The sequence below is a fragment of the Cryptotermes secundus genome, unplaced genomic scaffold (assembly GCF_002891405.2).
Source record: "Cryptotermes secundus unplaced genomic scaffold, Csec_1.0 scaffold247, whole genome shotgun sequence".
Taxonomy (NCBI): Eukaryota; Metazoa; Arthropoda; class Insecta; order Blattodea; family Kalotermitidae; genus Cryptotermes; species Cryptotermes secundus.
The window spans coordinates 3,274,414-3,287,215 of NW_019740656.1; the positions used below are offsets into that span (position 1 = coordinate 3,274,414).

General features: G+C 42.2%; 1 protein-coding gene across 1 annotated transcript in view; it reads left to right on the forward strand.

The window, feature by feature from the left end:
* The first annotated feature begins 2,991 nt into the window (after positions 1-2,991).
* The window catches only part of LOC111872439, a 35,759-nt gene continuing 25,948 nt past the window's right edge, over positions 2,992-12,802 (forward strand). Inside the window, 1 exon segment of the mRNA XM_023866367.2 lies at positions 2,992-3,505. Within this exon segment, the coding sequence (XP_023722135.1) occupies positions 3,062-3,505 (444 nt within the window). The 5' untranslated portion in view covers positions 2,992-3,061.

Genomic DNA, 12,802 nt, shown 5'->3' on the forward strand with positions numbered 1-12,802 from the left:
ATCCAATCCGCAGCCCTTTTTTTGCAGAGTTAGCTGAATAGAATGCAGACATGAAGTGTGAATTGGAACAGATTCCGAGTGTGGCCCTCGGATTAAGGTTCCCCACCCTACTGACAGCCGGGCTCTGCCTGCGCCTGCGGAACTACGTTTATTTTTACAGCTACGACACTTAGTTGAAAACCAGCGGGGGATGGGAGACTGCCCTTGTTAATGCGACGTAAGGAAAGTGGCATCTTTAAAGGGACAACACGGTCTAATGGCCGTGACGCCAAGGCTCCAACTTGTTTCTCTCGTTTTTGCATCTTTAAAGCCTGAAGTACGAAGATAAAAGCGATTTGCATCTTGTGAGTATGAAGACCTCGAAAAAGAGGTTTTATTCTAAGGTAAATGAGTTGGATTCTATAAAGACAGCGTTTGACGTAATGATTTCGAGACCAAGTGATATTCATATGAATTCATTTTATTTTGACTGCTTACTCTAATATCTTCGTTTTAATGTATTTTCTTGTTTGGGTTTGATGTTATCTTGACGCAGTAGGCCTACATGTCCAGCTCTTAATAAGAGCTGTTCATGAATTCAGTAACAAAATTTGCACATTTTGGTATTCGTTCAGATTTACCTTCACATCAGCGATTACAGGGTGGAAACATTTTTTTAATTAGTTATACTTCTTAGTGGTATTAAGAGGGATTTTCCTATAATCCCCTTTCTCGAAACCAAACAAAAAGAAACTCCGTGGCTTTAGTCCGCAAGGGAACTATACCGACTGAGCGACCGCCGCATGTCGGCGAAGTCAATGCCAACTTTTGCGGATACAAGGTGTCGCGTGGTCAGAGCAACGGATCCCCACGGCCGTTAATCTCGGTTTTCTAGACCGGAGCCGCTACTTTTCCATTCAAGTAGCTCATCAATTGTACTCACGAGGCTGAGTGGACCCCGTTCCACTACTCAGAAAATCTGGTAGCGCAGGGAATCGAACTCGGGACCTCTGGATCTGAAGTCAGGAACTCTGACCACAGAGGCGGTTCTTCCCTTTAACCGCTAGTTGAAATTAATTTTGTTGTAAATTTGTTTTCTCCTGCAAATTGTGCTTGGGTGCCCATCGAGTAGAATGACAGGGCTCGAATCTTATAGTCTGAAGTTTTCTTGATGTAAATGCAAATAATTAAAGCCCCCAAACGTATAATATTAAATTAGAATATGATATAACAATTTAAAAATATACGTGTAATTAAGTCTACTGTTATATGATGTAAATATGTTTATCGTTTCTCCTCTCCTCTCCATGACGCCTGTACGTGCTCTGGCGCCCACACAACCTCCTATGCAACGTGTACCGTGGGCTTTTTCTCCGGGGTAAAGCAGCAGGGCCGTGAAGCTGCCCACTCCCCTCCATCTAGTGCCGAGGTCACCATACGCCTTCATGGCGTGATGCTTAATTGATTAAGCACAGGGACAGTTTTGCCTTACAGTTGACACGTAACGTCTGCGAGTCGGCGTGGTCCTAAGCCCAGGAAAGTCGATTGCTATTTGTAATAGTTTTTTTAATTGTCAGTATGTTTAATTCAGCACTACGCCATGAAGACGTATGGGGGAGCAGAAGTATAGCTCCACGCATTCTTAACCTCAATACTAGTTGGAGGTCAGTGGTTAGCTTCAAGCCCCGACCGCTTTGCTCTCTTTTAAAGAGCCTCCGATGGCCACTGAACCTCAGGGGCGGTCCGGACACTGCGGAAGAGGGAACAGTCTCTGTTTCTGCCATGACATAGGCCATTATACGATTGAAATACAACGGATCCTATATTATCAACATCTCTTTAATTAAATCTGACATAAAAATTCAAATTTACGGCTTTCTGTTCCCTATCTGCTCACACTTTATTTTGCTGACCAGTCCTGTTTATATTTGAATTATGGAAAAAAATATTATTTGAAAATTGATACATTTAATTCACACTGCGTCTGTTCTGTCTATTTAGGTAATTTTCAGTTGTAAATAAACATGACACCTAATGGCCGGAATGGCGGATTCACAGGAGACGTTCGTTGCTAGTCAACGGCTCGCTAAACATATTCCCGCGGTGACTGTTACGCGTACAACAATAGAGGAACTCCTGGTAACGGCTTCTAACAATAGAGATTCCTCTGCTTCCATCCCGCACTGAAGTAGAGAAATCTATAGTTAGACGGCTTTACCCAGCAACGATCAATGAAAACGTAACAAACTGAGAAGACTTAGTGTGTGTTGTAGTGATTTGTAGAGTGTGTAGATTAGCCGATGTGGGAACTGCCCACATTCAAGCCAGCGTTATGGTGACAGCTCAGGTACCATTGCTTAGCAACGGCGAGTATACAGTCGTTGTTATGTAAGGTCTACAACAATATGTGACTATGGAAAGCACCCACAGTGGATCGAATGCTAGCCACTAGCAAGTTAGATACCATTCGCTGCCTAGCAACAATACGGACAGTGACATGTTTTCTGTAGGTCCGACTCTAGTTTATATAAAAAGATACATGCAGTTCTAGTTCAGAGTTGTGTTTCAGTGCAACGTTAAAAGTGTCACAGAGTTCACTGTTGTTGTTATTCTTGAATCCATTAAACTCAAGTTCGTCTGTGTAATAGAAGACCTCCTGCAACAGTGCGTAACGCAGATGCTGAACCACGTACCAGACCCCTTTGAGAAATGAAAAATAGTTTTTGACAAAGGGGAACAAGTTTTACTTTAATATTACAGTCGATTTTCAAGACGCTACATAATCCGGTGATTGTAACGTTTGAAAATAGGTCTAAATTCGATCTCCAATTGTTTTAATTATACAGACATTTGGAAATCAGAGATTATTTTGATGAAGACTTCTTATGAAAACCGGTACTGACAATACCGTGTAGCACGAAGTTCACAGCTGTGCTTGCGCAAAATCGCTACCGTGCTGCCATCTCTGGGAGTTACGATAAGTTCCTGAATATAGTGCAAAAGGATTGCTTGCAAAGCTTATAGTACACGGCGGACAAGGTGACAGTATATTCGACGGCAGTGCTTGGCTTGAGGTTACATTATGGCTGGTCTTCTGTTCATTGTATGTATACCCACAAGCAAACAGGAAGTTAATCTGAACGAAAGCTCGCAAGGGAAAAATATTTCTTCAAATACTTTAAATGAAGACTTCATTCAAGAATTTTCAGATAGAAAATCAGAATCGTTACATAGTTTGAGAAAAACAATTTCAGCATCAGACAGTCTGTATGAGACAGATGATACAAGCGTTTCTTATGTATCTAAAACACCAAAGGATTCAAGGGCAACATTAAACAGTGACACTGCTCTGGACAGAAATGTTACGAATAATACACGAACAGACAGTAGAAGCGACGGGTCAAGTGAGGTTGCAATAAAAATTGAAGAATCTAGAAGTAATGAAGAGTTAACCAAAGTTGTTACGAAGAAGAATGCATCTGAAAGGGCGAAGGAAAAACGTGAAAGTGTGATGCCAATGGAAAAGGTAAGCTGGCACAATAGTATCAGTATGTCATAATGCGTTTCTTTGGAGTCGGGTTTAAAATTAATAGTTATTCGATAAAATTTAATAATCCAGTAATAATATTCAGAAAAGATTATTAATTAATCTGTTCTAATCTAGTGCCGAGATCAAGAATGGTGGAGCTATACCTCTATTCCCCCAAACGTCTTTATGGCGTGGTGCTTAATTAAATAAACACATGAACAAATTTATCTCTTTAACATGTGCTTTTTGGAGTCTCGTTTAAAATGTATGATTATTCGATACAATTTAATAAGCCAGTAATAATATTATGAAAATGTTGTTAATTAATCTGTTCTAATGGTCATTTTTATCTTAATGTTCTTATAGATTATTATTATTATGCTTTGTTAATACGTAAGATGCTTGTGACCTAAATGCAAAATATCTGTACACTTACCAGCCAACACTTCTAGTCTGTAGAGGGGGCTGGTAGTGAGACACACTACATTAGGGGGAGGTAAGAATTTTTGTTTTTATTTTCGGTTTGAAGGTTCTCAGGCACTGCCCGCTTGTCCTTCTGGTATAGGTAGAGCATATGATCGGTTTTTCTTTTTTTATGACGCTGGAAGAGGTGCATTATAGTAACATTTTAGCTAATGTTCTGAGGGCCATATTAGGGCGAAATTTTGACGTTACCAATGGGAGGACTGCTTGTGAGGCATACAGTGCAACTTGGAATTTGGGTACCAACTCAGCATTTGCTCTAGGATGGAAGAGAACCACGGAAAACCTTGATCTAGTTGGCACATCGCAGGACCTTCCGGATGCAAACTGACTTCTAGCCAGCAGTCCGGCATTAAATACGCGAACCCTAACATTAGGTCCTATCTGGTTGTTGCTTTAATTTAAGAAAATTTTACATAAATGTTTCTACAGATTTGTTGTGTGCATATTTTTGTTGAGCATCAATCAACTCTGTAATTTCTCTAAATAATACTTCAATATTCAGTCTATACCTCACAGGAAACGCATTACGTCTCTGCTACAAAGCCCAACCGGTTAATGCTGTTTCGGGAAACAGTCGCTGTTTATTGTGAGAACCATACGGAACACACAGATACACTCTGTGGGCAGAAAACTCAGTCCGTACCTCACACGAAACACATTACATCCCCGCTACAGAGCCCAACCGGTTAATGCCGTTTAGAGAAACAGCCGCTGTTTATTGTGAGAACCATACGGAACATACAGATACACTCTGTGGGCAGAAAACTCAGTCCGTACCTCACAGGAAACGCATTACGTCCCCGCTACAGAGCCCAACCGGTTAATGCTGTTTAGGGAAACAGTCGCTGTTTATTGTGAGAACCATACGGAACATACAGATACACTCTGTGGGCAGAAAACTCAGTCCGTACCTCACAGGAAACACATTACGTCTCCGCTACAAAGCCCAACCGGTTAATGCTGTTTAGGGAAACAGTCGCTGTTTATTGTGAGAACCATACGGAACACACAGATACACTCTGTGGGCAGAAAACTCAGTCCGTATCCCACAGAAAACAATAGATTCACCTTTAGAATGATCAGACTCTTATTGTTGTTTATGGAAATATAGCAGTTTGTTCTGGGAACGTAAATACAGTGTACATACGAGTAATGCAGAGTTTTCTAATGTTTACGCACAGTAACCAAATTACTACTTTAAAGGGTTAGCATATTTATAAATCACTTCTAAAGGGCCCTGATAATATTAAGTCGCGTTTACGACGCTGGAGTATCGAATGATGTACAAAGTCCAAAAATCAACGCTAAGATAATTTTGCTGTTATATCAACACAACTTCTGTGTTTCTTCAGTAGTCTGAATTCGGTGACTGATCGGGTTAGTTAACCCCACATGAGTTAGGTTAGTTTATGTTTCCTTTTTCGATTTTTTTTTTCTCACTATGGCCTCCAGACCGCCTCTGGAGCCCACCCAGCCCCTTATGCAAGGGATATCGGGGGATTAAGCGGTCCGGGGCGTGAAGCTGACCACTCACCTCCCGTCTTGTGCCGGGGTCAAGAACGGTGAAGCACTCTCCCACATGGCTTCAACTCAGGGACACTTTACCTTTACCATTTATTTTTTGTTGTAATTTATTCCGTGCATGAAACGTAAGCAAAACATGAATCCTGCCGCAAATTTGGTGCGGCATGACGCGATGTGAATGTGCGCTAGACACGCTTTCTGTATTTTAAAGCCGTCTTTTTGTGTGAATTATTTAACAACATTGCTATATGGTGGAATATTTGAAAATGTATTACACCAGGTAAACTGAACCAACTTTATCACTTGAACAATAAATACCGGTATTAGAAATAGTACGTAATATCTGTTTCTTATGAACAATTTTGGAACTGTACAGTGAAATAGCCCTATCTCGGAAACCGTTCGCAATAGGACACATGTACGTGTACACTTATATACTATGACCTCCCAGAATATTGACCTTTCCTCCTGGGACACTGTATAGTCTGGCTACTGAGAAAGTTGTTAACTAACCTGCCAAAACAAAAGGACGCGAACATAAACAAATGTTATTAAATTGACAGTTGTCATTTCGTACGTTGGTTTTAACTGCTACATTTCCCACGCGTAAGAGAACCTTCCTATCACATCATATTCGGCAGCTCCAAACCGGGGCAATTTCTTATGGCAAGTAAAGGTCATGGCCCTTCAGCCCCCTCCCCGAGACTCTGCGTGCAGAAAATGGCCAGCAAGGGGTAGGGGTAGCCACATACGTCAGTCATAGGAGGTGATGGTAAGAATTTGACCAGTCAGAAGAAATGCCTCCTACTATAAGTAAACCAGTTACACTTTACAGTGCCTTCCATGAATAGTTAACAATTTTCAACCGCCAAGAAATTCCCTCCTATTATGGAACCCGCCTAGACAGTCAAGCTTAGGATGTTAGATGATTTAGAAAGGGTTGGGAAAGAAGCGGCCATGGCCTAATGAAGTTACTGTCTGTAGGAGCTGAGGAAAACCACGAAACATGTCAGTGAAGATAGCCGGTGATCTGGCCAAGATTAGAACCGAGTACCCTCTGAATACGAGCATAAATCGTTACCACTGCGCATGTCCGTTCCGTGTCTCTCCAACATTATATTCCCCTGAAGAATTGAAGGCTTTCTACCAGACTACACGGCGTCCCATCCTGGAGGACCATAGTATTTTCCGTGGCATAAATTTCTCTTATTTAATAAGCGGAAATTCTTTCACTCGGAGACATAAAGGATAACTCAGAAACTAAAGGAAAATGATCTGTTCATATAATGCTGACCGCCTCTGTGGTCTAGTGGTCAGAGTTCCTGGCTACAGATCCAGAGGTCCCGGGTTCGATTCCCGTCGCTACCAGATTTTCTGAGAAGTAGTGGCTCCGGTCTAGAAAACCGAGATTAACGGCCGTGGATATCCGTTGCCCTGACCACGCGACACCCTCTATCCGCTAAAGTTGGCACTAACTTCGCCGACAAGCGGCGGTCGCTCGGTTGGTATAGTTCGCTTGCGGACTAAAGGCCGTGGAGTTTTTGTTCATATAATGCTGATCTTCCAGAAAATTCCTGTCAAAAACGGGAAAGAATTAAGCACAGCGGACAACCACGTGTATTACAGAATATCCTGGTCTAGTAGGTTACTGAGAAACGGAAATCCCAGAAAGTCTTTATACATACTTTCTCGTATATGCTGGGCGCATTGCCTCCATAAAGTAAAGCTATCCCTGTAGTAGGCCGTGGAGGCCCATAGGGTTGTGAGAGGTCGAGGCTCTTACATGTTCTAGACAGTAGACTCACAGCTGGCGGTGAGGTTGTCAGCCTTACGCACCAACCGACCGCCCTTTACCCCCAGGAAGATTCCTGGTACTTATTTGTTTTAGAGGCTGAATCGACCCCAGGGCCATAGTGCGGCTGGAAGGATTAGTTCAGTTGAAAAATGTAGTGATCTCATCTGGAATCGAGCCCTCGAACATCCGACTTGTAGCATAATACCTCATTAGATCGTTAAAATAGAAACAGTATTGGTCAAGTCGTTTTTAAGACAATTAGCATTCTGGGTTTGTGCAGCGTAACGTTTCTGAAGATACCTCCCATGCAGTTTTGTTTAGGAACACGTTTTCCACAAATCAGTGACATTTAATCGGAATTGTTCGAACCGTTTTCTTTTTGGGTCCTGCCTGAGGTGCCCCTATTTTTGGAGCTAGAATGTTCATGTTTATTAAGCATCGATCCCAAGATGATTTGGCTCTTAAACACTGTATAACTCGTTCAGGCCATAGCAAAGTGCACATCCGCTCATGCATACTGTCATATTTTAGGTGCGTGACTATAGACGGGGTTTGGATTGGTGAATGGATTTATTGAGCACTTATACACACGACTCGGAACTACAAGTAATTATATCTCCATTGCTGATTTCCACACTTTACAACTTACCGCACGCTAAGTCTTCTCCAGCCTGCACTGTCTTCAACAGCCGTTTCCTGGTAACGGATGTTAACAGTGGAGATTTTTCAGTTTCCCGCATTCAAGTCCTTCCTTCAAGATTCCAGTATAGAATTGCATGCCAAATATCAACTGACGAATTTTCCAATCTCTCTCCTATCCATGCAGGAGTTCCCCAAGGTAGTGTGCTAGGCCCCCTCCTTTATCTCCTCTACACCAATGACCTCCCAACTTCCCCCTACACAACTACTGCCACCTTTGCTGATGACACAGCTATATTAGCCTCCGACCCTAATCCAGTCACTGCATCCCTCAAACTTCAAAACAATCTCAATTCCATAGAAAGCTGGCTCTCACTTTGGCGACTAAAAGCAAATGAAACTAAATCCTATCACGTCACATTTTCCAACCGCAAAGCTACGTGCCCTCCTGTCTACCTCGGCAATGAGCCTCTCCCCCAAACAACTGAAGTCAAGTACCTTGGATTCCATCTTGACCGCCGCCTCACGTGGAAAAAACATATCTTCAACAAACGAAAACATCTGGGCATCCTACTCACCAAACTACACTGGCTACTTGGACGAAGATCTAAACTAACTCTAAACAACAAGCTCCTCATTTACAAAATCATCATCAAACCTGTGTGGACATATGGCATTCAACTATGGGGCTCTGCTTCGAACACCAACATTGCCATCTTTGAGCGATTTCAGTCTAAAGCTCTGCGTCTGCTAACGGACGCCCCTTGGTATGTCCCCAATGCCATCATCAGACACGATCTACAAATACCTACAGTTCAAGAAGAAATCAGTCGACTAAGTTCGAAATACAGATCACGGCTCAACATGCACATTAACCAAGAAGTGTCTCAACTCTCTGCACCCCCGCCTCTCCGCAGACTGAGAAGACATCTTCCACATGATCTCCCAAACAGATTTCTTGTATAATGTAGTATTATTATTTAGATCTTAAGTCCCTAGTTTGTAAGTATTCTCCCACAAATCATACCAGACTTTATCTACTGCACAAGGAGCACCGCTAATGAGCGGTATTCTACACGTTCTTTTTCTTTCCTTGTCACATCATTATGCTAAATGTATTAACTCAGATTGCATAATAAATATGGGAGTCTAAAAAAAAAAAAAAAAAAAATCAACTGAGCTCGTTGCCCCATTTCTCTTCTTTATAACTCCTCGGCGCGGACCGCGTAGGCAACACTCCCGCTTCCTCCGTTGTATGCTTAACCGTTGCCGCGGGAACGTGTTTACCGAGCCGTAGCTCAGAAACGGGTCTGTGCACCACAATACAGAGAGACAGACGAAATTAGAGAATCTTTTTTTTTTTTCGTATTCAGTGACTTTGAAAACGTGAAAATCGGTAAAAACTTTTAAATCGATTTTGGCCACAATAAAAATATTTTCTTGTACTATGTATTTAAGAAAGTAGGAACAGAAACGAAATTAGAAAATACATTTGCTGTTCAGCAGGCTGATAGTGAAGTGAAAAATTAATTTCCGATTTTCTGATATGGATCAGAAATATATGACACGTGGTATGCAGACTGTGTACTTTGAAGTTTATGTTATCTTGAATCAAGTGTCTGCACTTGAGATACGGGGTTATTAAAGAACAGAAGATTCATAGTGTCATTTTATAGGTCATGGCCCATGTAATTTGGGAGCTGGTCACCGATGTGTAAGTTAACTTGGATTCGGTAGCCCTTAAAATGGCGGTTCTTGGTAAATTTCTATATCTGGTAACCCTATCACCCCGGACCGTACATCAACCCTTGCTCCCCGTGCATCTGTTTGTCCGAAACCAATACAGAGTGTCCCAGGCGGGAAGGTCAGTATCGGTAGTTCTAAGCAAAAGAGTGTACATGTACATATGCCCTATTGCGAACGGTTGCCATAGTTACTTCACTGTACAGCACCAAAAGTGCTGATAAGAAAGAGATCTTAACGTGAAAGAAAAAAGGTAAAGTTGTCCCCAAGATAAGTAATTAAACACTATGCCATGAAGGCGTATGGGGGAGTGGATATATAGATCCACATTTTCTTGACCTCGGCACTAGTTGGAGGTGTGTGGTCAGCTTCACGCCCCTGCCGCTTTACCCCCGGGGAAAGAACACCCGGTACGCGTTGGATAGGAGAGTGGGTGGGTTCCAGAGCCGGTCTAAACGACCTGAAGGAGAGAAAGTTCTTGACCCTACCGGGGCTCGAACTCCGACCCCACCGTCGTCCAGCCTGTAGCCAGTCGCTATAACGAATAAACTATCCAGGCTCATAGAGATCTTACGTACTATTTCTAATGCCGGTATTTATTGTTACAAGTGACAAAGTTGGTACAGTTTACCTAATACAGTACATTTTCGAAAATTCCACCGTCAACATCAATGCACTTTTCAACTCGTGTGAGGATATGACGTGTTGAATAGCTCTATCTCGGAAACCGTTCTGTATTTGACAGAATTACATATACAATTTTTTTTTGCTTAGAATGACCTATACTATGACCTCCCGGAATATTGACCTTTCCTCCTGGGACACGCTGTATACATGAACTCATTCATCCAATTCATTTGAGTAGTTGCACGGCTCCCAGAGTCATGAGACAGAAAAATATGGTCATGGGTGCCAAGGGATCCGGAACCAAAGATAACTGTGCTGGCGAGGACCAGCAGAAACTAACCTGACCGATCTACTTTTCTCAGCCCTAAAGATTGAGGCAGCATGTACCTCCGAAACGTCGGCAACACTTTCTACATCCATACGATACAACTGAAACGACTGGCCTAGCTGTAAATTTCTACCTTTATATTCAGAAGGCACTTGGTTCGAATCTCCGCCGAGACATCCTTTATACTAACTGATATTTTTCGTGAATCTTCTCAGTAACTCCATGAAATTAAACCTTGACGGATTCTTTCCAGATCCTTTTAACTTCATGATTAATCTATTATCCTATTATTTGACGCGGTATGATCTAGAGATCTAGGGATCTAGAAGCTGACGTCTTGTGATAATTCCCGACACACACAAGGTGCAGTATCACCTGTTATTTAAGCCCTAACACCACACACACCGATTTTACCCTTGTAATGCACGCAATGGGCGTGCACTATGTTCGCTCGCTCGGAAGCCGGGATCGTGGGTTCGAATCCCACTCAGGGTATGGATGTTTGTGTGCGTTTTTCCGTGTTTGTGTACAGGTAGAGGCCTGGCGACGAGCTGATCACCCGCCCAAGGGGTCCTACCGAATGTCTAAGATCTAGAAAAACCGAAGTGAACGGAGAAGTTCATGGAGGTAGGCCTAGGCCCACTGGGGCTGTAGTGCCAAGGGGAAAAATGCACGCAATGAACTCAAAAAGAAAAGGAGTGGAATTTGGGTGGGGGAGGGGGGAGAAAGGGTACACAACCTTCAAACTAAACAATTGCTATCTTTCTCTAGAGTTCTTACAGATAACCCCACCATTTATTCATTCTTATGCCTATCCCAAGTAGATTATTTTGTCTGTAAGTGGAAATTTTCTATGTAAGCCATTAATTGTATTACAAAACAAACATAACAATTATTATAAATGATTGAGAGTAGAAGATAAGACATGATGAATGAGTTTTAACTTACAGGTGCCCCATTTACCAACAGAAACTTGTGCGATTACATGATTCGAATTTTTGAAAGTAGATTTCCTAGAGCAAGAACGGCATATGTCTCACTGTACTGCTTACTCCCTGGAATTCGTTGCACTCTCGACAAGTCTGTTTCCTCGCAAGGGAAGACAACCGTTTTGCTTCTCTGGTTGTAATTCTTCGCAATTTTGTTCAGTTCCATATTAGAACGTAACAAAAAGGCGTATTTCATCAAACAATATCACTACTGTCCCTAAATTTTCAAGAGGATATATTGTCACTTGATAGAATGAGTATAGACGGGTTTTGGATCGGTGATTGGATTCCTTGGACTCTTTGATACAGCGCGTGACTACACTTTACAGTTCACGTCTTCGCTAGCCGTTGCTCGGTAGCGGCTTTAAATAGCGGACGTTCTCCTTCCTCTGAGTTCCCAAATTATCCCTGACCTCAGCTGCTTCTAACATCTCAGTACCAATCGCACAGAAAACATCGTTTGTTTGTTGCTGTTTACAGGCCGTTGCCTAGTAACAGCGTTGTCTATCAATGATATCTACATTCCACAATATATATAGTTATTTATAAATTATTTACAGATATAGGTTGCCTCTGTCTTTTTTTTAAAGAAAAATCAAAATTTAAAACACGAAACATAAAAATATAAATACCAAAATTTGAAATGGGCAATATACGGTAGTGGCCAATGCTGTCGACCTTTCACACGTGATCACTGTAGTCCAAAATCTGATATGATTTCATTGTGGTAGGTTTGCTTGGGGCACGCGGTACGTAGTTGGTTAAGGCACTATGCTACAGGCCGGAAGGTCGCGGGTTCAGGTTCCGATGAGGTCATTGGATTTTTTCAATTGACCTAATCCTTCCAGCCGCACTATGGCCCTGGGGTCGACTCAGCCTCTAACAGAAATGAGTACCAGGAATTAATTAAATAATTTTCCTGGGGAGTAAAGCCCGGCCGGCGCGTAAGGCTGACGACCTCACCGCAATTTGTGAGCCGATTGTCTAGATAATGTGGGATCTTCAGCATCTCTCAATCCTATTGGCCTTCACGGCCTGTTACAGGAATAAAGTTACGTGTACTTTTTTTTACTTGTGGGAGGTTTGTTTGGATGCACAGCGGGCATTTCTCTACGCTTATATCTTTCCCACGTGAAAAGTAGAGTTCTTTTTAAACAAAATGT